This window comes from Perognathus longimembris, chromosome 4 (genome assembly GCF_023159225.1).
Source record: "Perognathus longimembris pacificus isolate PPM17 chromosome 4, ASM2315922v1, whole genome shotgun sequence".
NCBI classification, from domain to species: Eukaryota; Metazoa; Chordata; class Mammalia; order Rodentia; family Heteromyidae; genus Perognathus; species Perognathus longimembris.
The window spans coordinates 5,343,094-5,369,327 of NC_063164.1; the positions used below are offsets into that span (position 1 = coordinate 5,343,094).

The 26,234-nt window shown below is 38.5% G+C and overlaps 1 protein-coding gene across 4 annotated transcripts in view; it reads right to left on the reverse strand.

Moving 5' to 3' along the window:
- Gigyf2 (GRB10 interacting GYF protein 2) overlaps positions 1–26,234 on the reverse strand; it is a 135,563-nt gene that overhangs the window by 75,316 nt on the left and 34,013 nt on the right. For 3 of the 4 annotated variants that reach the window (XM_048344512.1, XM_048344513.1, XM_048344511.1), the window contains exons 5-9: positions 21,968–22,097; positions 20,704–20,799; positions 15,024–15,135; positions 7,715–7,826; positions 6,282–6,322 (exon numbers count right to left, since the gene is read on the reverse strand). In XM_048344512.1, the coding sequence (XP_048200469.1) occupies positions 6,282–6,322; positions 7,715–7,826; positions 15,024–15,135; positions 20,704–20,799; positions 21,968–22,097 (491 nt within the window). The remainder of the gene's footprint in view (positions 1–6,281; positions 6,323–7,714; positions 7,827–15,023; positions 15,136–20,703; positions 20,800–21,967; positions 22,098–26,234) is intronic. The other variant, XM_048344514.1, reaches the window with a different exon arrangement.

Consider the following 26,234-nt stretch of genomic DNA (forward strand, 5'->3'; position numbering starts at 1 on the left):
GATTTGGAACTCCAATCTCCCTATAGATGCTTCATGTTCAGGTGACTCTCACATTTACTGTTTCAGACAAAGATGAAAATTAAAATTAATCTGAAAATTAAGTAAATGTTGAAACTAAATACGACTCCCCTTCTACATGCCAAAAACCAAAACAATAAAAAACTCTTAGTAAACTACTGCTATTTAATAATTTACATATAAGGAATGTAACCAAAAACTTTTGTCCAGGGAATTAAAAGCCTATGGGAACACTGTTCAATAATAATTTCAATTATTCAAAGAATAAGTTTCTAGGATAAAAAACCCCTGAAAGGCCAGTATCCCCTCAAGAAAATAGAGTAAAAATAGAAAAAGAAAAATTATTGAGCAGTAAGAATGGCAACTCTGCCTTCCTAATATACGCAGTTCCTAACGTGGGCCACCACCGAACTCACATATGTGATCTGGAAGATCATTTAGAAATAATGTAAAGTACTCTTGGAGATCAACATAGGCAGGATGACCTTTATTTGGGGGTGGGGGTAGGGGGGTCGATTGGTCATGAGGCTTAAACTCTGGGCCTGGGTGCTGTCCCTGAGCTCTTCAGTTCAAGGCTAGCGCTCTACCACTTGAGCCACAGTGCCACTTCCAGTTTTCTGGTAATTAACTGGAGATAAGAGTCTCATGGACTTTCCTGCCCAGGCTGGCTCTGAATCGCGATCCTCAGATCTCAGCCTCCTAAATAGCTAGGATTAGAGGTGTGAGCCACCAGCACCTGGCTCAGGATGACTAGTTTAACAAACTAAAGACAAATCACGGGCTGGGGATATGGCCTAGTGGCAAGAGTGCTTACCTCATATACAGGAAGCCCTGGGTTCGATTCCCTAGCACCACATATATAGAAAATGGCCAGAAGTGGCGCTGTGGCTAAAGTGACAGAGTGTTAGCCTTGAGCAAGAAAAAGCCAGGGACAGTGCTCAGGCCCTGAGTCCAAGGCCCAGGACTGGCCCAAAAAAAAATAAATAAATAAAGACAAATCACTCTTAAAAATCTTACAAGCCTATATTTTTGCTTATAATGCCTATATTACCAACTCCCATAAAGTCTATAATTAAAAATTGTCTATATTTTCCAAATATTTCATATCCAAATACATTAATCAATATCCAACTTGGCTCAGCCTACTGATATGGACATAAGATACTTTTTAGTAGAAATAGGATTTGAACTCAAAATCTTGCATTTGTCAGGTAGGCATTCTACTATTTAAATCATGCCCAAAGACCCTAAAGTAAAATACCTAAAGTAAGCTATTTAAAAAAAATACATACATATATGTATATATGTATGTATGTATGTTAATTCCCAGGCCAGCCTGGACCATAATTATTCTACTTACCCTTCTATGCAGCTGTATCCTAGCTGCATTGTGGCAAAGGCCACCATGTTCAGCATTTTTGTTGTTGTTTTGCCAAGATATAACCTGAATTGCAATCCTCCTGATCACATATGGATCATATTCATCCCATAGACAGATAATAGTGTGTTGCACATATACACATGTGTATTTATGTGTATATGTTTATTCATTTCGTTGTTTATTTATTTATGGTAGTAGTCCAGGGATTTGAATTTCACTCAAGCCCTAATGCTTGATAGGCAGGCACTCAATTCTTGAGCCAACCCCTTCAGCTTCTTGTTTTTTGGTTTTGTTGTTTTTTGTTTATGCTTTTTTGTTTGGTTTTGGTTGTTTTGTTTTTAGTGCAGATCCTGGGGTTTAAACTTGGGGCCTCGGTGCTGTACTGAAGCTTTTATGCTCTAAAACTTGGCTCTTGGTTGGTAAGCTGGAGGTAAGAGTCTCATGGACTTTTCTACTTGGGCTGACTTTAAAACACGATCCTCAGATCTCAGCCTCCTGAATAACTAGGATTACAGGTATGAGCCACCAGTGCCCAACTTACATTAGTTATTTCTAAGATAAGATCTTGCTTCCAACCTGGGCCTACACCCTCATCTCCATCCTCCTATATTGTCATCCCTACAGCAACTGGGATGACAGGCATATGTACCAGAGGGGGGTTAGCTTCTTCTACTAACAGGGAAACTTACAAACTTTTGTTGCCCAGGCTGGCCTGGAAATCATGATCCTTCAAATTTCATTCTCCTCTGTACCTGGATGACAGGCAGAGGCCAACATGCCCAGATATTAACCTTGAACATTTTGCCTGGGCTGGCCTTGAATCACAATCTAATCAATCTCAACCTCCTGAATAGTCAGGGTTACAAGCATGAATAACCAACCAGTGCCCACCTTGATCAGTTGTTAATGAATATTTCATTTCATCTTCATGGAAACAAACTACAAGATGATCATAGAAACTAATGTCCCATGTACATCAATCAAGTTCTACTGAACAAGAATTTGTATCAGTATCAGAGGCCTTTTGCCATTTCTACATTCTCCCATGGATCCATGGAATTCCCAAGGATTATGTAGGATTCTTATACAGATTTGTAATTCCGTTCTCTTTTCTTCACATATAAAGCAAATACATATAGGCTGGGGGTGTGGCTCAGTAGTAGAGGACTTGTCCAGCATAAGCAAGGCCTTGGATTTGATCTCCAGAATAATTTTTTTAAAATGAAACAAACAAACAAAAACATGGCATGAACCATCTCTAATTTAAGAAACAAAACATTCATTTTTTTCCCCTGCCAGTCATGAGGCTTGAAATCATGGCCTGGGCACTGTCCCTAAGCTTTTCTGCTACCACTTTGAGCCACAGCTCTAATTGTGGTTTTCTGGTGGTTAATGGGAGATGAGTCTCACACTTTCCTGCCCACGCTGGCTTCAAACCATGATCCTCAGCTCTCAGCCTCCTAAGTAGGTAGGATTACAGATGTGAGCCACCAGCTCCTGGCAACAAAAATGTTCCTAAATTTAATACTGTAGATATCTCATATCTAATCAATGCATCAGTATGCTCCAACTAGTGCCATTATTCTTGTACAGTGTTGAGATATAAGCATTTTACAGTAGCTAACAACAACAACAACAAAAAAACAGAATCCTAAGCTGTTAACCTGAAGTCGTCTTTTCAAAAACATTCGAATAAAGCAATTATGGCAGACTACATGTATATATGTGTTGTAAAAATTGCCCTGTCATTTCAATATACTTGTAGTTGGTATGCTGACCTCCTTAATATTTTTATATATTATGCCAAATTAGTTTTCATGGAATTCACTTTTTCAAGGATACAGAGTGAAAACAAAAAGTCTTTACTCCTAATAGAATCTGGCTAGGAAAATAAACTAAATTAACATACCCACAAAAAATGCTAAAAATTTAACTTTACACTCTTCTACTCAACATGTAAATATGTTTCCAGTTAGAATCAAGATATTCTACCAGGGAACTCACCACTTTCCAAGGCAACTCAATCATTTCAGACAACTCTAATGATTATATCTTTCTAAGAATGTGTAAAACACTTGCCTCCCTGAGCCTTCCATCTTTCCATCCCTTTCTACCCTTGAAACTCATATATATATCAAGTCTAATATTTCTTTCATGTGACAGTTAATCAAGTAACTGCAAATAGCAATCCTATAAACCTTCATCCCTGGCTATGTTCTGCCCACAGTCCTCTCTCCTGTCTACACTGTGTCGATTCCATTATGCAGTCCTCATCACAAGGCATCAAGTGCATTGGACACCTACTCTAATGTATGGGACTCTTTCACGATGCAGCCCCAGAAGTGCGCAAGATGCTTAGGCTATCATGTGACAACATAAAAGACAATGGAACTCTCCCTCACCTGACTCCCTAAGAACACAAATATGACTATTCTCTGTGGGACACCATTACACTACTATACAACATGAAGCTCAGCAAGAGGGGAGACTCTTTCTCCAGCTGCTGTTATACATGGCTACTTTGTACCCTAAATTCTGTATTGTGCTTTTTATTTTCTGCTGTTAAGCTTTCATATAATTAGATTTGGTCTACTGTTCCACCTGAAATCTGATCAACTCCAAATTTCCCATTCCATAAAATATCCCTTTCAACACTCAATGTCTTAAAGCACCCAACAATGTCCGCCCAAAAAAAGGACCCTGCACCTAGCACAAGGTCTGGAACATAATTCAATATTTATTGAATCAACTAATAAACAAAGCCAGTGTTATTTAATACTACAAATTCCAGAAGGCAACTTACTTTATTTTGAAACTAATGAATATTTAAGAGCTCGGAATACTCAGGAACTTCTAATTCAAATCCTTTACACTTACTTTGGTGCTCAGTGCTTTTCCATAATTCTCTGGCAAAACTACTCAATCAGTCAAAAATGGGAGCAGAGGTCCTAACAAGTGCCTCAAGATTATACTAAACCAATGAAGTGTAATGTAAGTAAAAATTACAATAAGTTGACCAGACACCGGGTGTGAGGTGGCTCACACCTATGTGATTTGAGGATCACTATTTGAGGCCAGCCAATGCAGACAAATCTGAGATTCTTACCTCTAATTAACCAGCAAAAAGTTAGAAGTAGAGGTATGACTCAGGAGGTAAAGCACTAGTTTTAAGTGAAAAAGCTAAGTGAGAATGTGAGGGCCTGAGTTCAAGCCCCAGTATGAAACTTAAAAAAAAAAAATTACAATTACTGATCAACCTAGTCTGACTCAAATTTCTTCATGCTACATTCATTTAATATCTTTTCATTAGGGCTGGGGATATGGCCTAGTGGCAAGAGTGCTTGCCTCATATACATGAGGCCCTGGGTTCAATTCCCCAAACCACATATACAGAAAATGGCCAGAAGTGGTGCTGTGGCTCAAGTGGCAGAATGCTAGCCTTGAGCAAAAAGAAGCCAGGGACAGTGCTCAGGCCCTGAGTCCAAGCCCCAGGACTGGCAAAAAAAAAAAAAACAAAAAAACTTCATTAATATAAATAAACCAAGAATTTCCAACACTGAGTTAATGAATGATGAATTTGACTTAGTGATATATTTAAATGAGTTACATGGAAACAGCAAAGCAAAACTGATTGTTACAATATGCCTATCAGTAAATGGTACTTATATACTTCACATATGTTAAGAAATGTTTATCACTGTCAGATTCAATCACATTCTGGAAAACTTTTGTGGAACCTACAGGAAGTTAGAAATTGTAATTTTTATGACTGCAATAACACTAAGTTGCCTTTTTCTTCTCTCAGATACTAATATCTACTGGAAGTTTATAAGGTAAAATACCTTCAATCGGTCAGAAATCCCAGCTTAATATAAATTCTTTTATATAAATTATGATTGAGTCTTCATGAACACTGAAATCTACTTCCCTTATTATGCTCCTCATCAGTAATGGGATTTGTTTGATTGCTGATATCTAGAAGGAAAGAGAAGATAACCAAGTGCTGGTGACCTACACCTATAATTCTATCCTCTCAGGAGGCTAAGATCTGGAGAATGGTTGTTCAAAGCCAGCCTGAGGAACAAGTTTATGAGACTTCATCTCCAATTAATCAGAAAAAAAAGTAGGACTGGAAGTGTGGCTCAAGTGATAGAGTACATACCAGCCATGAGCAAAAAGGAAAGCAAGAGCAGAAGGGACAAGCCCCAGTATTAGCATCATGCTTATTTGTTGTAAAAAGCCAAATGGGTCTCGCACTGTTGGCTCACACTTGTAATCTTAGCCACTCAGGAGGCGGAGATCTGAAGATCACAGTTCACAGCCAGCTCAGGCAAGAAAGTTCATGAGACTTATCTCCAACAACCACTAAAAGCCAAAAGTGTAGCGGTGGCTTAAGTGGTAGAATATTAGCCTCGAGCACAAAAATTCAGGGATAGCGCCTAGGCTATGAGTTTAAACTCCAGGACCAGAACCAAACAGATGATTACAGTAAAAACATAGTTTTAGATTTCTCTCTAATACAGAAGCAAAGGCTTCCCTAGGGTCTTCTCATCTATGAGAAGCTATTCACACTGGAAAGGGGGCTAACGAATGATCCCTAACTTGAAACTTTACTTCAGGGGCCATAATGAAAAATATGTATCTTTCAGAGAACATATAAACCTAAAATGTTAAGATAAATCCTAGTGTTTATATTGATCATCCTGGTTTCATACAGTGGAAGTCTTAAGGAACCATGGAGTCCTAAATGAAATACAACAACCCCATCTACTGGAGAAGTGTAGGTAACTGAGATTTTTAGTAAGTATCCATGTATGTGAACCTTATTAAACAATGCTACCACAGAGCTCCAGGAAGTATTTCAAAACAACAAGAACCTTACCTATATCTTTTCGCCCTGGTTTTTCAAAACGTCTATCACCCCTAAAAAAGACAAAATAAGTTTCAAACAAGGATTGAAAAATAATACAGATTTCCATGTCACCCACTTTGCTATATTTCTTTTAATATCAGGGTTTTTCCACGTTATATAAAAAAGGCATGGTCACTGCCTATTATTTGAAAACTACAGAAAATGTTCAAAGACAACAACAAAAACTCTACCATCTCACCTATCAAAAGCTAGCTTCTACTGACCTAGAATATTACTTAATTACATACATGGTATATATGGTTTTATATACTCCTTTTAGAATGTGTTTTCCCACATCACTAAATACGATCAAAATCATACTTAGCTTTAATGGCTATATGTGGTATTTATTCTACTGTGATAGATAACCTTTATAAGGGCAGTATCAGTCTGCTCAGTTAGTTTCCAATTTTTTATATTGTAAAAGTTCAATATAGTTAACAGCCTTGTATATACCCATCTGTGTGCCACTGCCTTCATTCACGTGGACAGACTTCACAAAAGTCATAAACAATAGAGAAGATGCTTTTCTAACAGCAACAAATAAAATGGAAATGCTTCCCCGGAAATGCTAACCAATAGCAAACGGAACTAATTATTCACAATGATAGTAACATTTTGGTCTACTTGTCTAGAATGCTTCAGCCTCTAAACTTTAAGTAAGAATCACTTAATTTTTTCTTTTTTTTCCTTTGGTGCTAGTATTAGAGCTTGAATTTGGCCTCAAGCTCTTGCTTAGCCTTTTATACTCAAAACTGTTGTTCTACCAATTGAGCCACATTTGTACTTGCAGTTCTTTGGTGGTTAACTGGAGATAAAAGTCTAATAGACTGTTCTGCCCAGGTTGGCTTCAAACCAAATCCTCAGATCTCAGCCTCCAGAGGAGCTAGGATTATAAATGCTCACCACCAGCTCCTAATGTCCACTTAAAAATATCTGATAAGCATGGAATTTATCCTGTTTTGATTAAACTTTTGCTCCTCTGCAAATAAAGCCTTTTTCTATGTTAACAAAAACAAAAATGCCAACATACTATCTGATATTTCACTAATAGCACTTAAAAAACACCACCACAACATATATAGAGGTTCTCTAGAGAAAGCAGAAAATAAGTTAATTCCATTGTTTGTTTGTCTGTTATAATACTAAGTATTAAACCCATGGCCTCTTGGGTGCTGGGCAAGGACTCTACCACTAAGTTTTATATTCCCAGTCCTTAAAAAAAAGAAAACACCTTTAATTTGACACAGAGTCTTGTTAACAAGACTGGCCAGACTGGCCTCAAACTTGCAAACACCTTCCTTGGTCTCCCAAGTATCTAGGTGGAGGTATGTACCACTGCATCTGTCTTAGGTTTTATATACCAAGATATCTTTACACCAACATCTGTATCCTTTAATTACCTTTCCTCCCAGCTCTGTGATCTATGCATTTCTCTGCCACCTCCTCGACCAAACACACCCTCTACTTCATCAAAACTTCTTTGGTAGAAACCACATTCACCTCTACCTCTACCTAAAAATAAGAAAACAGAAAAAAATAATCTAGCACACATTCAACATGAAAGATTCATCTCTAAAGTTCTGTCTCTACACAAAACATGTCTACATTTAATACTTAGCAAGGCCTGAAGAATTTACCTGTGAGGTCAATGATGGTACTGAAGTAGCTGGAACACGGGTTGAAAGAAAAAAATGTAAAAACAAGTAGACGAGTCCCAATGCTGAACAATATACAGAATCAAGATTAAGCACAGTTTAAAAAGCTCATAAGTAAATTACTAAAGAGGTAAATAATTATGTTAAATTAAATCTTTTCAATAAAACAGGAAAAACTTAAATTTGAAAAGAGTTTGTGAAAAGAAACAATAAAAAGTAAACTACAAATGATAAAGTACTCTAACCCCATAAAAATGGTGACTTGAGTCTAAAGCCTCCAATATCATGAACTAACTTCTTACAGGATAAAAGACATCCTTTGCCCTCTATATTCAAAACTTGAACTAAGAAAAATACCAGAACTAAATTAAAACTACATAGCTCACAGGCATGAATAGATGTAGGGGCTTAGAGGCTCTGGTAGTTCAAATATGAACTGACCTTTCCTAGCAGCTATTTTGTAAAATATACAACTCCTAATTCAATAATTACACTCAGAATTTATACCAACAGTACTTGTAGCAATATACAGATGTAGCTATGCAATGTGTAACACTTCAATGACGGATTGCTTAGACATTCATAGTTCCATTAGATAACAACAGAAAGGAAAATTTCTATCACTTAGAAATGTTACCTAGATGTTTGTGATGATACTGCACAAACTTACTGTACCACCAGTCATATAAAAATGTGACACAACCATACACAGTACTTGATCATGACAATGTTACTGACTCATATTTACCATATACCATTTTATCATTACATAAATTGCTCTACTTTTTTAATGTTTATTCACAAAACATGAGTCTAAGGGACTTAAGAGAAGGTAAAGGGAAAGACAATGAATAATTTTGAGAAACCAATCCAACTATACAAGCAAACTGCATAAACAACCTTGAGGAAAGTTGTTAATCAAGTATGAGGCGACAAAAGCTCTGTTGAGATAAGTACTAGCAAGAGAGGGTTGGGTTAATGAGGATGAAAAAGGATGAATATGGTAAAAATAAATGGTCAACATGTATGAAAACAGAACAATAAACTTGTTGAAACTGTAACAGGAGGGAAGGTAAGAGAGTCATGGAGCGGGTAGAGAATGTGTAGACTATATTATATACATGTTTGAAAATGTCACAGTGAAATTCCCTCTTGTATACCTAATGTATTCTGATAGAAAAAAAATGCAAAAAAAAATTTTTGTTGTTGTAAAGCAGTATGCCATATTACGCAGGGAGTAGCATCACACATCTGTAAGTCAAATGACTGACCTATGCTGTCTGTTTACATAAATATACTCCTGGATTCACACAATAATGAAACTGAAGTCATCTAATGATGAATTTCTCAGAATATATTCCACTGTTAAATAAGGTATGATTTTCTATGTGCAGGAAAAGGTTCACTGTAATTTCAAAAAATTAATAATCTATTGGCTATATAAATTCGGATTAAAACAATTTGTAAGCCATATGCTGATGGCTCACTTCTGTAATACCAGATACGAAGGAGGATGAGATTTGAGGATCATGGTTCAAAGCCAGCCCAGGCAGAAAAGTCCAGGAGACTCTTATCTCCAATTAGCCACCAAAAAGCCTGAAGTGGGGCTGGGGATATGGCCTAGTGGCAAGAGTGCTTGCCTCGTATACATGAGGCCCTAGGTTCGATTCCCCAGCACCACATATACAGAAAATGGCCAGAAGTGGCACTGTGGCTCAAGTGGCAGAGTGCTAGCCTTGAGCAAGAAGAAGCCAGGGACAGTGCTCAGGCCCTGAGTCCAAGCCCCAGGACTGGCCAAAAAAAAAAAAAAAAAAAAAAAAGCCTGAAGTGGAGTTGTGGCTCCAGTGGTCCATATAAAAATACATATATTCATATAAATTTATATTATATATAAATATATAAAGTCCATTTATATAAATATTACTGCACAGTTAGGGTAAAAAGACCAGAATTCCACACTGAGAGATTTGGAGTCAGAAAACCGTTTGTACTTTTAGTTTTATACTTTCTGTGCAGTTTTCCTAGATAAGCACACATGCATTAGAAAACTGGAAGAAGTGTGAGGGTCTGAAGGTATATATATGAAATCTTAGCCATCGTCCCTAGCTTAATTTCTCCTGCAGTATAAAACAACTCAAAGGAACATGATTCATCTTCATTTTACTTATTTTTTTAATGGTGCTGAGAACTAAATACAGCATTTGCATATGCTAGGCAAATGCTCTATCCCTAAACTATCTCCAATTACAGAATTTCAGCAAAAACATAATGCATTCTAAACATAATCAAAGAAAAGTCATATCAGTCATATCAAAGACCCCCAATCATTATTTCTACATCATTATCAAGAAATGACTCAGAGGGCTGGGGATATAGCCTAGTGGCAAGAGTGCCAGTGCCTGCCTCGGATACATGAGGCCCTAGGTTCGATTCCCCAGCACCACATATACAGAAAACGGCCAGAAGCGGCGCTGTGGCTCAAGTGGCAGAGTGCTAGCCTTGAGCGGGAAGAAGCCAGGGACAGTGCTCAGGCCCTGAGTCCAAGGCCCAGGACTGGACAAAAAAAGAAAAAAGAAATGACTCAGAATATAGCTGTACTTTTGTGACCATATTATAAAATATGGAAACAGTGCACAGAATTGTATGTGGGTAATCTTAGAAACAATGGGTGTTCTCTTGACTAGGTGAAGTATCCATTTCATCTGTGAAATGGGAGTACGGATCACAATGGAACTATTTCAATCATCTTCCAGTTATACCAATATCACTTTTTGTTTTGGGGTCTTTTTTTTTGCCAGTCCTGGGGCTTGGGACTCAGGGCCTGGGCACTGTCCCTGGCTTCTTTTTGCTCAAGGCTAGCGCTCTCCCTCTTGGAGCCACAGCGCCACTTCTGGCTTTTTCTGTTTATGTGGTGCTGAGGAATCGAATCCAGGGCTTCATGCATGCTAGGCAAGCACTCTACCACTAGGCCACATCCCCAGCCCCTGATATCACTTTTTAAATTTTTTTTTTGTTATTATAAAGGTGATGTACAGAGAGAGGGGATACAGTTAATTAAGTCAGGTAAAGAGTACATTTCTTTATGAACAATGTCTCCCCTTCCCTCTCTCCCCATTTTTTCTGTCCTGTCCCCATCCCCACTCACAAGTCATATAGTTCATTTTCAATACTGTCCATTGAGTACTAAATACCTCTCCACTTTAGACAATGTATAATTTAAGACACTAAACAAATGAAATACAAACTCTAATGCTACAATACAATGTTCCTTTTCAACAATGATTCCTCTCAGACAATAATTCTCAGAACTCATTAAGATGAGTATCATCTTAAAGGTAACAATTTAGTCTAGAAACATATGAATACAAAAAGAGCATGCCACCAAAAGGAAGGAAAACACCTGTAAAATTAGTTTCCTGCCAATACTGCAAGCATTGATTCTGCTTATAAAACTGCGGACGTTTACTGGTGGTATATATTAACTTTCCAGCTTATCAAATTTGGATAAACAAAAATTCTCAGTGTGATGAACTTTTCCTAACACTAAATTTAAAGAACTATTCTACTGTCTGAGATTTCAACTTGCTCTTTGGGGGATTATAACACACTGGTGGGCTCATAGTGGACTATAATCTTAGCTACACAAGAGACAAGAGATTGGGAGATTACAATTCAAGCTAGCCCAGGCAAAAAGTTCACAAGACCTGCCCCTACTTTTCAACCATCAGGTGGTCACAGTGGCATGTGTCTGTCGTCCCAGCTACATGGCAAGCTAAAGTCAAGAGGACTGCAGTTGAGGCTAGCCTGGGCAAAAAAATTCCCAAGACCCCATCAACATAAAAGGCTGTACCTAGTCGTACTCACTGGTAAATCCTGGCTATAGTGGGAAGCCTTAACAGGAGAACTATGGTTCAGAGATCAGCCTGGGCAAAAAAAGCAAAAAAATTTTCCCCAAAAATCATCAGAGAAAAAGAACCAGAAACATGACTTATATTGTAGATTGCCTGCCTAGCAGGAGCAAGTCCTGACTTCAAATCCCACAACTAGCACACACATTATAATATACACATATATACACATGTATGTGTGTGAATGTATATATGCCTGTGTGCTAGTGACTCACACCTGTACGTACTCAGGGGCTGGATATCACGAGGACTGCAGTTCAAAGCCAGGCCAGGCAAAAATGTTAGTGAGACCCTCATCTCTACCAATAGTTGAACATAGTAGGATATACCTGTTATTCCAGCTATGGCAGGAAGCATAAACAGGGGGAACAAGGCCAGATATCAGGCAAAAAGAGCTAGACTTTACCTCAAAAATGACCAAAGCAAAACAAGCTATAGGTATAGCTCAATTTGATGGAGCCTAGCAATGGTAATGAAGTCTTGAGTTCAAAACTCCAGTAATGCCAAAACTGTATATTGATATACACAAACACATATCCTTAAAAAAAACAACTCTGAAGACATGGATGACAGTTACATGGATTTTGCTTTATATTTTTTTAATCTTCTGGAGTTTGAGAGAGAATCTCACTAAGTAGTCCAAATTGTGCCCCTCTCATGACCCTACTGTCTAAGCCTTCTAAGTGCTAATATAACAGGTACATGCCACCACACTTGGTTTTGATTTGCTCTATTTTTTTTTTTCATTTTTATTTATTTTGGAATTGAAAGGGCCAGTCCTGGGGCTTGAACTCAAGGCCTGGACACTATACCTGACCTTTTTTGTTCAAGGCTAGCACTCTACCACTGGAGCTACAATCCTATGTCTGGCTTTTTGTATCACTAAGATGCAAAGAACCTGGAGAAATTCTATACTATTGAACCTAACCAGGTGTGTGAATCTAAGCCATCTAAATCTTTTGAAACATAGACATCTTAGGTGTCACCATACAAATATCTGTGGCATTAAGTAAGTTTTACAATGTTTACTCCTTACATTAAAGTTCTTTCAGGTCTTTTAAGGCTGTCCCTGAGCTTTTGTGCTCAAGTCTAGTGCTCTAGCACTTAAGCCACAACTCTACTTCTGGCTTCTTTGGTAGTTTATTGGAGAGCTTGCCCAGGCTAGCTTCAAATCTCAATCCCCAAATGCTTTCTCAGTAGCTAGAATGACATGCATGAGCCACGGTGCCTAGCTTAAAACTACTTTTTGAAAGATAAACAAATGGGCTGGAAATGTGGCCTAGTGGCAAGATTACTTGCCTCGTATACATGCAGCCCTAGGTTCGAGTCTTCAGCGCCACATATATAGAAAAGGCCCGAAATGGTGCTGTGGCTCAAGCCAGCAGAGTGCTAGCCTTGAGCAAAAAGAAGCCAGGGACAGTGCTCAGGCCCTGAGTTCAAGCCCCAGGACTGGCAAAAAAAAAAAAGGATACACAAAGAAGAGGGGAAAAACATACAACTAGCTAACAATATCTACAAAAACAAGAAGAGGTACCAGTTACCTTTTCATTAATCATAACACACATTTTAACTGACTACTGAAAGAAATCTATTCGAAAATATTCTCTATAAACATTGTATTAAAAAAAAAATCACTGGGGGCTGGGGATATAGCCTAGTGGCAAGAGTGCCTGCCTCGGATACACGAGGCCCTAGGTTCGATTCCCCAGCACCACATATACAGAAAACGGCCAGAAGCGGCGCTGTGGCTCAAGTGGCAGAGTGCTAGCCTTGAGCGGGAAGAAGCCAGGGACAGTGCTCAGGCCCTGAGTCCAAAGCCCAGGACTGGCCAAAAAAAAAAAAAAAAAAAAAAAAAAATCACTGGGGCTGGGAATATGGCCTAGTGGCAAGAGTGCTTGCCTCGTATACATGAGGCCCTGGGTTCGATTCCTCAGCTCCACATACACAGAAAATGGCCAGAAGTGGTGCTGTGGCTCAAGTGGCAGAGTGCTAGCCTTGAACAAAAAAGAAGCTAGGGACAGTGCTCAGGCCCTGAGTTCACGGCTTAGGACTGGCCCCCCCCAAAAAAAAAATCACTGTACTCATGAGACACAACTTTAAAAGTAAAGTTGAAAAAGATATTTTAATCACACCAGTCTGCTGGTATGGGATATGAAGATATGGCCTTTATCCTTAAGATTCAATTCTTCTCAATTTAAGACATGCTTAGAGTAATGTTATTTAACCAACAGAGGGGTATATACTCAAGTAGGTATGCTGTAAACATTAAGAATGTCCTTATTTAGCCAAACAGCAATAAACCCAAAATAGGGAGCAATATCAAAAAACCAAGTAGCAACTGGGTGCCAGTGGCTCACAACTGTAATCACAGCTACTCAGGAAGCTGAGATCTGAGGATTGAGGTTCAAAGCCAGCCCAGGCAGGAAAGTCCATGAGACCCTTATCTCCAATTAATCACCAGAAAACTGGAAGTGGTGCTGTGGCTCAAGTGGTAGAGTGCTAGCCTTGAGCAACCAAGCCCAGAGTTCAAGCCCCAAGACTGACAAAAAAGCAAATAAAAAAATAAATTAGAAAAAACAACCAACTAGCAAATAAGAATAATTTCTGAAATGACATAAAACTAAAAAACTGTATACTTATTTATAAATGAATGCTGAGTAATTATTTCTTATTCTAATCCCCCCAAAGTATTAATGATAGTTCCTGCTGTAGTACTACTATGGCTGTGGTCACTTTTGGCTCAGAGCTCTCATACAAAAACTGAAGGCCAATAGGGACGTTCCTGTTACTCTATGAGTCAGAATGCTCTGGTTCTCTAGGTTCAAGGCTTCTTGTGGACAAGGAATGTAAATAAGAATTAGCAAAAATTTAATGGGACTGTGTAGATCTCCTGAAATCTATTCACAGCTAGAATTATAAGCATCTGTTCCTAACCAGGAGTTGTGATGAAGATACATTTAAGAAATGGCTAAGGAAGTTGCTGAAGAAGAAAAGGGGGAAAAAATGGTTAAGAAAATAATGAACATTTAGTGTTCAGGTAACACCAAAGACCAAGCTTCATTTAATAAAATAATCGAAGGCATTAAAATATGTAGTTAAGATTCCCTATACTTCTTTGTGGTTACTTTATTCAAGTGAAAGCTCACCTCGGCCTCTTGAAGAACTTCGACCTCGAGGAGCCCCCACCACCGTTCCTCCTCCTCCTCGTCCTGTCAATCGCAGGACAGCAGCACTATTTACAGACATGGAAAAGTTTCTCTGCCAAAAAATAAAAAAATAGATAAAACATACATAAAACTGCACACTTCTCCCCATTGTCCCACTGCTGTATAAACGATGTCTATTATTACTAGCTATAGGACACCACTGGCACAGACATTTACCCAAAATCTGGTCTTACCAAATAATTCAGAATTGATATTTCAGATCAACAAAACAGACAACCAGTAACTTACACAATGCTATGTTTGTTAAGGAAATATTATACAAGCAAACAAACAGTTATGTTTCAAAAGCTGATAGGCTGAATAAGCAACAACAAATTGTAAAAGAGAACTGGTGTGAGCAGTCCTTTAAGCCTTTAGTGAAAAATTCGAGGTAATCATAAAAAGACCTAAGAGTAAACAGTGACTCACACCTGTAATCCTAACTACTCAGTAAGCTGAGACAGGAGGATCGCAGTTCAAAGCCAGCCCAGGCAGGAAAGTCTATGACACTTTTATCTCCAATTAACCACCAGAAAACTGGAAGTGGCACTGTGGCTCAAGTGGTAGAGTGCTAGCCTTGAGCTGAAGAGCTCAGGGACAGCACCCAGACCCAGGCCCAGAGTTCAAGCCCTACAACAAAAAAAAAAAAAAAAAAAAAGAAGGAGAAAGATTTAGGAAGAAAATTTTCAGCCTAGACAAAATAAATTACCAGCTCCAAGTAGTATTTCACAGAATGATAGGAACTAAGGATGGCTAGGTAGTACACACATGAAAACCCAGCTGCTCGGGAAGCAGAAGTAAGAGGATGAAGATCCAAAGGTTAGCTTGAGAAAAAGCACAAGACTCTACCTAAAAACACTAAAAGCAAACAGGACTAGGAGAGTGGGGCAGGAGTGGGGGGTGGGGCCCATGACTCAAGTATAAGTGGTTGCCTAGCAAGCATAAAGCCATGGATTCAATACATAGTACAATTTTTTTGAAGTGCATGGGGAAAGGACAAATAAGAATCTACACAAGATAATACACAGGTATAGTTTAAAAACATAAATGAACATTGGGCCTGGTCTGGATAAGCTATGTTCCCTCCTGGTAGAGGAATAGAAAGCATTCAGAATTGGTGTGAGTAAAATCCTCCAATTCATTTTTTTGTCTTAAATGTTTTCCACTGATTTTCCATTTTGACTCTAAATTAGCTAATATGACATCTATATATTGCTTAGAAACACCTCATTAAAGACTACTTTCAGTTCTGCATTTCTCCTTATAATATGCATGCCATTTGCTCTCTGCTTGTTTGTTCTTTTCAGAATTTATTCAATATAATTTGTTCAAGAAAATTTTAGGATATTTATTAATATAAAGTTATTGAGTTTATATCAGAAGATCATAAAATCAAGTAGACTGAAGCCTTAAAATACGATTGATAGCCAGGCACTAGTGGCTCACGTCTATAGTCCTAGCTGAGATCTGAGAACTGCAATTCAGAGCCAGCCAAGCAAGAAAGGTGGTTTAATTAACCACCAAAAAGCCAGAAATAAAGTTTTGGCTCAAGTGGTAGAGGCTAGTCTTGAGCACAAGAGCTCATGTTAACACCTAGGTTCTGAGTTCAAGCCCCAAGGCCAGCAAATAATAGCAGAAAATAATAACAGAATAAAACACCTCTCTAGCCTTGAGAAGAATCATTCAATTGAAGGTGGTTTACAGAACACCAAACATGCAAGGTCAGAGAAGAAACATCCTATACATATTATAGTTAACAAACTAAATATGCAAAACACTTCTCAAAAACAGCAAAGGAAAAGAGGCAAATCATATAGGATAGCAAGAACAGTGAGGTGAGAGCCTGAAGTCAAATAAAATTAACAAAGTCTGCTTAACTTGAGGCCATAAACATCACTCTGATTTTGACACAAATGTTGTAGCTAGGTGCCAGTGGCTCACATTTATAAGCCTAGCTACTTAGGAGACTGAGATCTCAGGATTACAGTTCAAAGGCTTTTTTGAAAGTCTATGAGACTCCAATTAACCACCAAAAAGCTCAAAGTGATAGAGTGCCAGGCTTAAACAAAAAAGCTAATAAACAGTGCCCAAGCCCTGGTACTGGCACATATCCAAAAAAAAAAACAAACAAAAATACTACGTGCTGGGGCTAGGGATATGGCCTAGTGGCAAGAGTGCTTGCCTTGTATACATGAGGCCCTGGGTTTGATTCCCCAGCACCACATATACAGAAAACAGCCAGAAGTGGCGCTGTGGCTCAAGTGGCAGAATGCTAGCCTTGAGCAAAAAGAAGCCAGGGACAGTGCTCAGGCCCTGAGTTCAAGGCCCAGGACTGGCCAAAAAAAAAAAAAAAAAAAATACTACGTGCTGGTGGCTCACACTTGTAATCCTAAACTACTCAGGAGGCTGAAATCTGAAGATCACAATCCAAAGCCAGCCCAGGCAGGAAAGTCCTAAAACACTTATCGCCAATAAATTACTCAGAAAAAGCCTTAAGTGGCACTGTGATTCAAGTGGTTCAGCACTAGCCTTGAGCAAAACAAGCTAAGGGACAGCATCCAGGCCCTGAGTTCAAGCCCCAGGACTGGCCAAAAAAGAGTTAAATAAAAAAAAAAAAAATCACATGATCATCTCAATTTCCACACAAAAAGCCTTTTAGAGCATTCAACAATCTTTAATGATAAAGGAACTGAAGAAACTAGGAATAAAAGGGATGTACCTGAACATAATAAAGACTATGGGGGCTGGGAATATGGCCTAGTGGCAAGAGCGCTTGCCTTCTACACATGAAGCTCTGGGTTCGATTCCCCAGCACCACATATATGGAAAACGGCCAGAAGGGGCGCTGTGGCTCAGGTGGCAGAGTGCTAGCCTTGAACGGGAAGAAGCCAGGGACAGTGCTCAGGCCTTGAGTCCGAGGCCCAGGACTGGCCAAAAAAAAAAAAAAAACGGGCTGGGAATATGGCCTAGTGGCAAGAGTGCTTGCCTCCTACACATTTAGCTCTCGGTTCGATTCCCCAGCACCACATATATGGAAAACGGCCAGAAGGGGCGCTGTGGCTCAGGTGGCAGAGTGCTAGCCTTGAGCGGGAAGAAGCCAGGGACAGTGCTCAGGCCCTGAGTCCAAGGCCCAGGACTGGCAAAAAAAAAAAAAAAAAAAAAAAAAAAAAAGACTGGATGACAAATACACAGTAACCTCAAATTAAACAGGTGAAAACAAGTCATTTCACTTAAAGTCAGGAATGAGATAAAGTGTCCACTCTCCTAACTTTTATTCAACATAGTACTCAAATTCTTGCTAGAGGAGAAGGGAAAAAAAGGGATTCTAATAGGGAAGAAACCAAATTATGCTTACTTGAAGATAGGATTCTATACTGAAGGTGATCAATATTCAAAAATCAGTAGCTTCAACCACTCTGGACAGCAGTCTTCTGGAGGTTCCTCAGAAAACTAAACAGATCTTTCCTATGACCCAGCCATGCCACTCCTGGGCATCTACTGAGAACATCAAAAGCCAGGAAACCAAAAAGACACCCATGCTCACAGCTGCACTATCCACAACAGCCAAGTTAGGAAAACAGTCCGGCTGCCCTACAATAGATGAGTAGTTCAAAAACTGTGGTACCCAGACACAAAGAAATTTTACACAGCCATTAGAAAGAATAATATGGCATTTGCAGGGAAATGGATGGACCCAGGGCAAATCATGTTAAAGGAGGTATGCCAAGCTCAGTCAAAAACTGCATGTTTTCTCTCATATGTGGAAGTTAGATCTAATGGATGTGATAAATTATTCAGAACCCTAAGCACTCACACACAGTGAGACCAAAAGAGGATATCCTTGGGAGATGAACAGAAAGACACAATGCCTATGTGAATCTGATCATATGAAATAATATTTATCTAAATAAACTCCAGGAAATGAAAACAAAAAAAGATGTTTTACTGCATTGCTGTTTTTGTTTTCTGTGTTCTTTTTGTCTTGTTTGTGCATGTATCGGTCTTTAAGAGGGCAAGGAGGACACAGAAATGGAGGGACAAAAAGTGAGCAAGTGCAGCAGTGATACTCACTAGACACTAAGTAGAAAATGAACTATACAACTTGTGGGCAGGGACAGGAGCAAAAAACAAGAGAAAGCGGAGAAAGGGGTAACACTGCCCAAAAAGAAATGTACTGTACCTAACTTATGAAATGGAAAACCCTCTGTACATCATATTTATAATAACAATAAAAAATAAATGTTACTCAGGAGGCTGAGATCTGAGGATCACAGTTCGAGGACAGCCCCGGCAATAAAGTATGTGACTCATCTCCAGCTAACCAAAAGAAACAAACACAAAAAAACAGAAGTAGATCTGTGGCTCACAGTGGTAGAGTACGAGCCTTGAGTAAAACAGCTCAGGGACAGGGCCCAAACCATAAGTTCAAGCCCCATGACTGACAATCAATCAGCAAATACATAATAAGTAATTCTTTGAAAAAATTAAGCTGAGAGGAAATCATGTTTTATTATGTATGAGATAAAGATTCTAAATAGTGGGCTGGGGATATGGCCTAGTGGCAAGAGCGCTTGCCTCGTATACTTGAAGCCCCAGGTTCGATTCCCCAGCACCACATATACAGAAAATGGCCAGAAGTGGCGCTGTGACTCAAGTGGCAGAGTGCTAGCCTTGAGCAAAAAGAAGCCAGGGACAGTGCTCAGGCCCTGAGTCCAAGGCCCAGGACTGGCAAAAAAAAAAAAAGATTCTAAATAGTAACAACTGTATAAAAACAGTAGTGCTGGGCAACAGCATGAAGTCAACAGAAATTGCCCAGAGGGAACTGCAGGTGCCACACCTTAAAAAAAAAAAGAAAAAAATTAGTGCCTGATATTGTAAATATATACTAGAGAAATTTTTGTTTTTCAAAGAGTCTAGAGAGGAATTAGTAATTGGAGATTTTCCAAAATTAACAAAACTTAACCAGGCACCACTGACTCACATCTATATGACTAGAAACTAAGGAGGTGAAGATCTGAATATTGCAGTTCAAAGCTAGCCAGGGCATAAAAATCCATCAGACTCCTAGTTGCCAATTATCCAGCAAAGCCACTTTCTAACCTAGAAGTTCGCTCTCTCTTTCCATCTCCCTTTTCCACCTCCCCCCCACACACACATACACACGCACACACACACGCACGCACACACACACACACAGAGATAACAGAAGGACTGTAGGTATTTTGAGATGTGTATCCACATTTTCCTCTAGTGGTAAAAATGAATGTATCTTGTGAAAATTCATGTTGACCCTTCTGAAAAACTATGCTTTTCTGCAAAGATGTTCAATCTTCCACTCTTGCTCTCAGAAAACAAATGCTTCCTTTCTAACTGAGTAAGACAGAAGAGATAGTTCCATAAGAATCCAGAAGCATTTCCTCATCTCTACCTAGTGATAGCAGCTTCAGATACCAAAGCAAAACCTGGGTCACTCAAATGCATCCATAGATGAAATATCAAGAAGGAAGAAGATCTGAGAGAACTCAACATAATCTTTAGGGCCTAAGTAGTAGCTTCCTGATTTCATCCCCCGAGGCAAAATAGTAAGATGTTGATCTGAGATCTACAACTAGGCACATACCTGTTCTTCTTCTGTAAAGGGTACTAGAGCCAATGGTGGTAGGGGGTCTTCCTGTAGGATAGGTAGAAATTCTTTATCCAGAAGATCTGAAGGTATCTGTACAGCAAACACATGACCCCAAGATTAATGCTATTCCTCCAATTACAAAAAGACAAATCCAAGAAAAAATATTCTTTGTTCACATGTTACTAGTTAGTATAAATGTTCATTTAAGCTTATCAAGCTAGAATTAATATGCTGATTATCTGGTAGTTACATATTTGAAGACAGGCAAATGTTAAAAACTCCTCCTCCCCCCATCAGTCCACCACTTTGAGATTCAGCATTAACTCTGATATTCCAGAGAACACAGTGGAGGAGTAAAAATCTCCACATTTAACTCAAAGCAGATGGTAAGGAGAGTTTCATAAGCAATTATCTGTCCTTAGCAACCATTACTAAAACTCGAGATTCTCCATTAATAAATTAAGAACAAAGTATGTTGAGAAAAATAGAAAATGTCTCCCTAGTCAGATATATCTACCTTATATTTCCTAGTTTGATCATTTGTAACACAAATGTGTTATAATCTTAAGATTTCTAATAAAAACTTCATATTTAACTTAAAAAGAGGAAAAGGTAAGAGTTACTCTTACTCTTTCCTTCTGAGTAGACTAAAAGGTACAATAAAGAAAATGGGAGCTGAGAACTGGTGGCTTACATCTGTAATCCTAGCTACTCAGGAGGCTGAGATCTGATGATCACAGTTTAAAGCCAGCCCTGGGCAGAAAAGTCTGTGAGACTCTGATCTCCAATTAATTGGCAAAAGCCAGATATAGAGCCATGGCTCAAGTGGCAGAGCACTAGCTTTGAGCAAAAAAGCTCAGGGACAGTGCCTAGGCCTTGAGTTCAAGCCCTACAACTGGTGCGCGCATGCACACACACACAAAAATTTAAAAAAGAAAGAAAAGAAATTCTTCACTTGTCAGCTATCAAACCAGGACAGAAAGAGGAGAGAAAGGGCAGGATGAAATGGAAGTGCCTGACTGTCCTGTTGCCAGGAAGCCACCAGCTTCTATAATGACATCACCAGTTTTCTTTAAGAAAAAGGCATTACACTTACACCCACTGTTAACTACAGTATGTTTCAGTGCAGGAAAAAACCAGGAATCAACATATAGCTAGAAGATATATTTGAGTTATATATTCACTTTATCAGCATATCATTGTAAATACCACCCTGAAGTCTCAGCCAAAATTCTGAACTTTTTTCCTACTTTTTTACCTTGTTGTCTTTAAGAAAAAGTGCTAACATTTCTTCTCTGCCGTAGCGATAATCGGCTAATTTATACTTCGGCAGTGCTGGAGAAAGAGGAGGGGATGTGATACTCCCACCACTGGACAGAGCTCGGAGCCTAGAAGAGGAAAGAAAACAATATAAAGTGGCAAATATTCTAGCACTATGAATTTTTATTATTTCATACTGTAAGAAAATGTTTTAGTTCCTGAGAAAATCAGAGCCTCCGTTATCTTAAAGGAGTAAAGATTTCATATACGAAAAGCTCACTGCACGGCACTCAACCGTGTGGCAATACCTAAAGTATCATAGTGTACCATTCAAAGTTTGAGAGCTAGGGAGGGGATGTTTTGGATCAAATTATAGAAAAATGCACCCAGTACTGGTGGCTCATGCCTATAATCCTAGCTACTTCAGAGGCTGAGATCTGAGGATCACAGTTCAAACCCAGCCCAGACAAGAAAGCCTGTAAGACTCTTATCTCCAATTCATCACAGAAAAATCTGTAAGTGGCGCTGTGGCTCAAGTGGAAGAGAGCTAGCCTTGAGCAAAAAGAGCTCATGGACATCCCTCAGGCCCAGAGTTCAAGCCCCAGGATGGGGGGAAAAATTATAGAAAAGTGAGGTGCATTTTTTTTTAACCTATGAGACTGATAAAAAGAAGTTACAACACTACTAATCAGTAAGGCTGTAAAGCAATGAAAACTCCAAAGTAGTGTTTTTATTATATATTGGAACACTCCAGGAAATTATTTGGTAGTAGGTAATTATATAAAAGCTAATTTGGGGCTATTTGGTAATATATACTACATAAAAGAAGTTTAAAAGTTTCTAACATAGATAACAAAATGCATAAATCATGAATAAATTCACGGACATACAAAAGATGGTAAAAGAATCATGGAGTAACAAAGTCACCATCAAGGATCTCCAAGGGGAAGTATAAATGGAATTTTAATAGTACCTATAATACATGTACCTATATATTACTTTTTTCAGCTTTGGCCATGAGTACATGTGTTATATAATTGTATTATTTCATAATCTATTTTAATAAAAATAATCAGTGTAAAGAATTAGAGATAACAATAAAGTATGGGACAAAAATAATAATTACTCAGTAGAAAAAACTTTAAATGTACAAGCAACAAGACACATCCAAGAACAGAAATGGGGGTGAAAGGACTATTTTGTGTGTGCCACTCCTGGAACCAGAAAACAGGGTAGAGGCACTGTCCCTGAGCTTTTCAGACTCTACCAATTGAACCTTAATAGTTCCACTTGCAGCATTTGGGTGATTAGAGATAAGTCTCAGGGACTTTACTGCCCTAGCTGGCTTCAAATCACAATCTTTACATCTCCACCTCCTAAGTAGCTAGGATTACAGGTTTGAGCCACCAGCACCAGACTAGTTCCAGTCCTGGAGCTTGAGCTCAAGACCTGGGCACTGGCCCCTAGCTTTTTTGCTCAAGGCTAATACTCTGCTACTTAAGCCACAGCTCCACTTCCAGCTTTTAGGTAGTTAATTGGAAATAATCTCATGGACTTTCCTGCCTGGGCTGGCTTCAAAACTCTGAGCCCCACATCTCAGCCTCCAGAGTAGCTAGGATTACAGGCCTGAGTCACAGTACCTGGGCTCCTTAAATTTTATGCTTCTCTGGCATAAACAAAGATCTGGGGTCAGACTCCATTACTACCAAAAAAAAAAAAAAAAAAAGGAAAATGTTTTTAAAAAGGAAAAAGCGAGGGAAAAAACCTAAGCAGACTACTTGCAGGACTATTCCAAAGAACAATTATTGGGAGAACTAATACTAGATTAGCTAATCACCTAGGGCTGCTGGAATTTTGTAATGCCAAGGCTAACAGAGACAATACCTTAATTCAGTAGGACTGAGCTTAATTCTGATGCATTGAATTTCCCCTTAAGCCTAGGAAATTTTCTAGGGAAAAGTCAATAAAAGCACTAAAATATATACATACACACATACACACACACACACACACACACACACACACACACACAGTTTTATTCACAAAATCAAGATGGGGATGATTTACTACACTGTTAAACAAAGAAAAGCTGATATGGCCAGGCACAGTGGTTTACACGTATATGTCTGCTACTCAGGAGGCAAAGATCTAAGAATCAAGGCTACCTTGGCAGGCTTAAAAAACTCTTGAAAAACTCTTACCTTCAATTAACTAGCAAAATGATGGATTGATAGTGTGGCTCAAGTGGTAGTGAACCAGTTTTGAGTAATAGAGCCAACAAGAGCTTGAGCCCGGAGTTCAAGCCCCAGTGCCAAAACAAAATAAAAAGGTAATACAAAGGCCAGCTAAAGCACAGTATTTGTTAATTATTGAAAAATTTAAAAATAGTGACTAATATAAAAATGCATGAGGCTACAGAATCCTTTAAATGTTTCTATCTTCTAGATATGCATTTTTAGCATACTATAAACAATTTCAAATATATATTTAAAAAGAACATTAAGAAACTCTCATATACAGATCAATCAGCCCCCAAATCAGCAATCTATGGCCAATACAGCTCTTTTTAGCACCCATCTAAGCCTCTCGATATTATGAAGGAAATGTTTGGCTTATTATTCCATCAGTACATATTTTAGAACATTATCACTGTCATGGACATTTTTATAAGCCTTTATTTGGTGGTTTCATCATAGTGCAATTTAAAATGTTTCTTTGTCCTGTGTATTTCATGCAAATTGGCAAGTGGGTGTAAATTCTTGATGGGATGAGGGCTAAGAATACTTTCCAATTGTTTAAATCCCTTACATATTCTGTTTATTAGCCCATTGTCAAATGTATGCATTTGGGGGATCATTGTTCAATTCCTGTACTTAAAATTCTTTTCTAATATTCTTTAGTCAATAGTTAGACCATTAAAAAAAAAAAAAAAAAGGACTACTTCCCAGATAGTGGTCTATTATTCCATCAAAGGCACATTGTGTTTGGCTGCTCTGTGATGCTACTAGTGACAAATGATCAATGCTTGGATTCCCCAAGTTCACTAAGGTTGTGAAATGATTCCAGTCTATCATTCTTTTTTATTTGCTGGAGCATTCCTGCAAAGAGAAACTTACCTCTTATACTATTTGGTACAGTTACCCAGTGATACAGTTTATACAGGAAAATAGCTTGTTTTCTGTTTTCAAAATAGTAGCTTGATTCAACAGCATCCTCCAATAGTAACAATTTCTTATTAATGTATTCCAGTCCACTGCAATTACTCCTAACAACCTTTTTGTCTCATCTTTGACCAGAGCAAGAATGGATTGGTTTCTGGTCCTTTTGACATAATCCTAGTTGTCTTAGACATCATCTTTTCTTTCTAGTATGCCAAAATGTTCCAGGTTCATTTTATGTTATTTCTTGCCTCAGATCTAGAATCCACCATTTTTCCAAGGAGCCCCAATTCTCTCCAGTATACAAAGATCATGTACGGGTGCTAGAAGTGCTCATTACTACTGGGTTAACCTTTATTTCATTTCAAATGACTCCTAGGCTTAGAGGTTAAAACACATTCTACAACCAGATAAGAAAACAACAAGTTGAGCTATCCAATCACTGCTGAAGAATCTTCCAGGAAACTGCTTTTCATCAATCCTGTAGTTAGGCTTTTTTATGAAAAAGTGAAATTGACATCTCCTGAGAACTCAAGCTGGGAATCTTATACAATATGTTAGCTCATTTCATCTCACTTAAGCTTCATTAAAAACTCCAATATAACAGACATTAAAAGTGAAGTTTAAAGAGCTGGGAAGGTAGCTCAGTGGTTCAATCTCCTAGTTTCAATCTCTTAAATCGCACATGTATGTGTGAGCACACACGGGAAGGGAAGAAGAAAGGAGAAAGGTAAAGAAAAAAAGAAGTTTAAGAGTTAATAAGCAACTTGCCTAGTCATGCTCAAAATACTGATTCAAATCTAGGTTTTTATGACTAAAAGGACTGATCATTTCAACAATAAGGTCTCAATATTATATTTAAAAGAGGCACAGGTTGTCAAACATTAACTTGAAAGTTCATATATTTTTATTAGAAATTATTCTAAAGTATCTTCTTTATGTGTAGCCAATATGCTTCCCCATCGTTTCTACTACTGAAAGGCATATCTAAGCCCTCTTCTAGTACTGGCAAATGGCCACCATGACTTTACAGAAGCTCCTTCTCACCCATGGCATCATTATTTTCTTGAATTACTTCTCACCAAGGCTTTAATCCCATCTACCAGC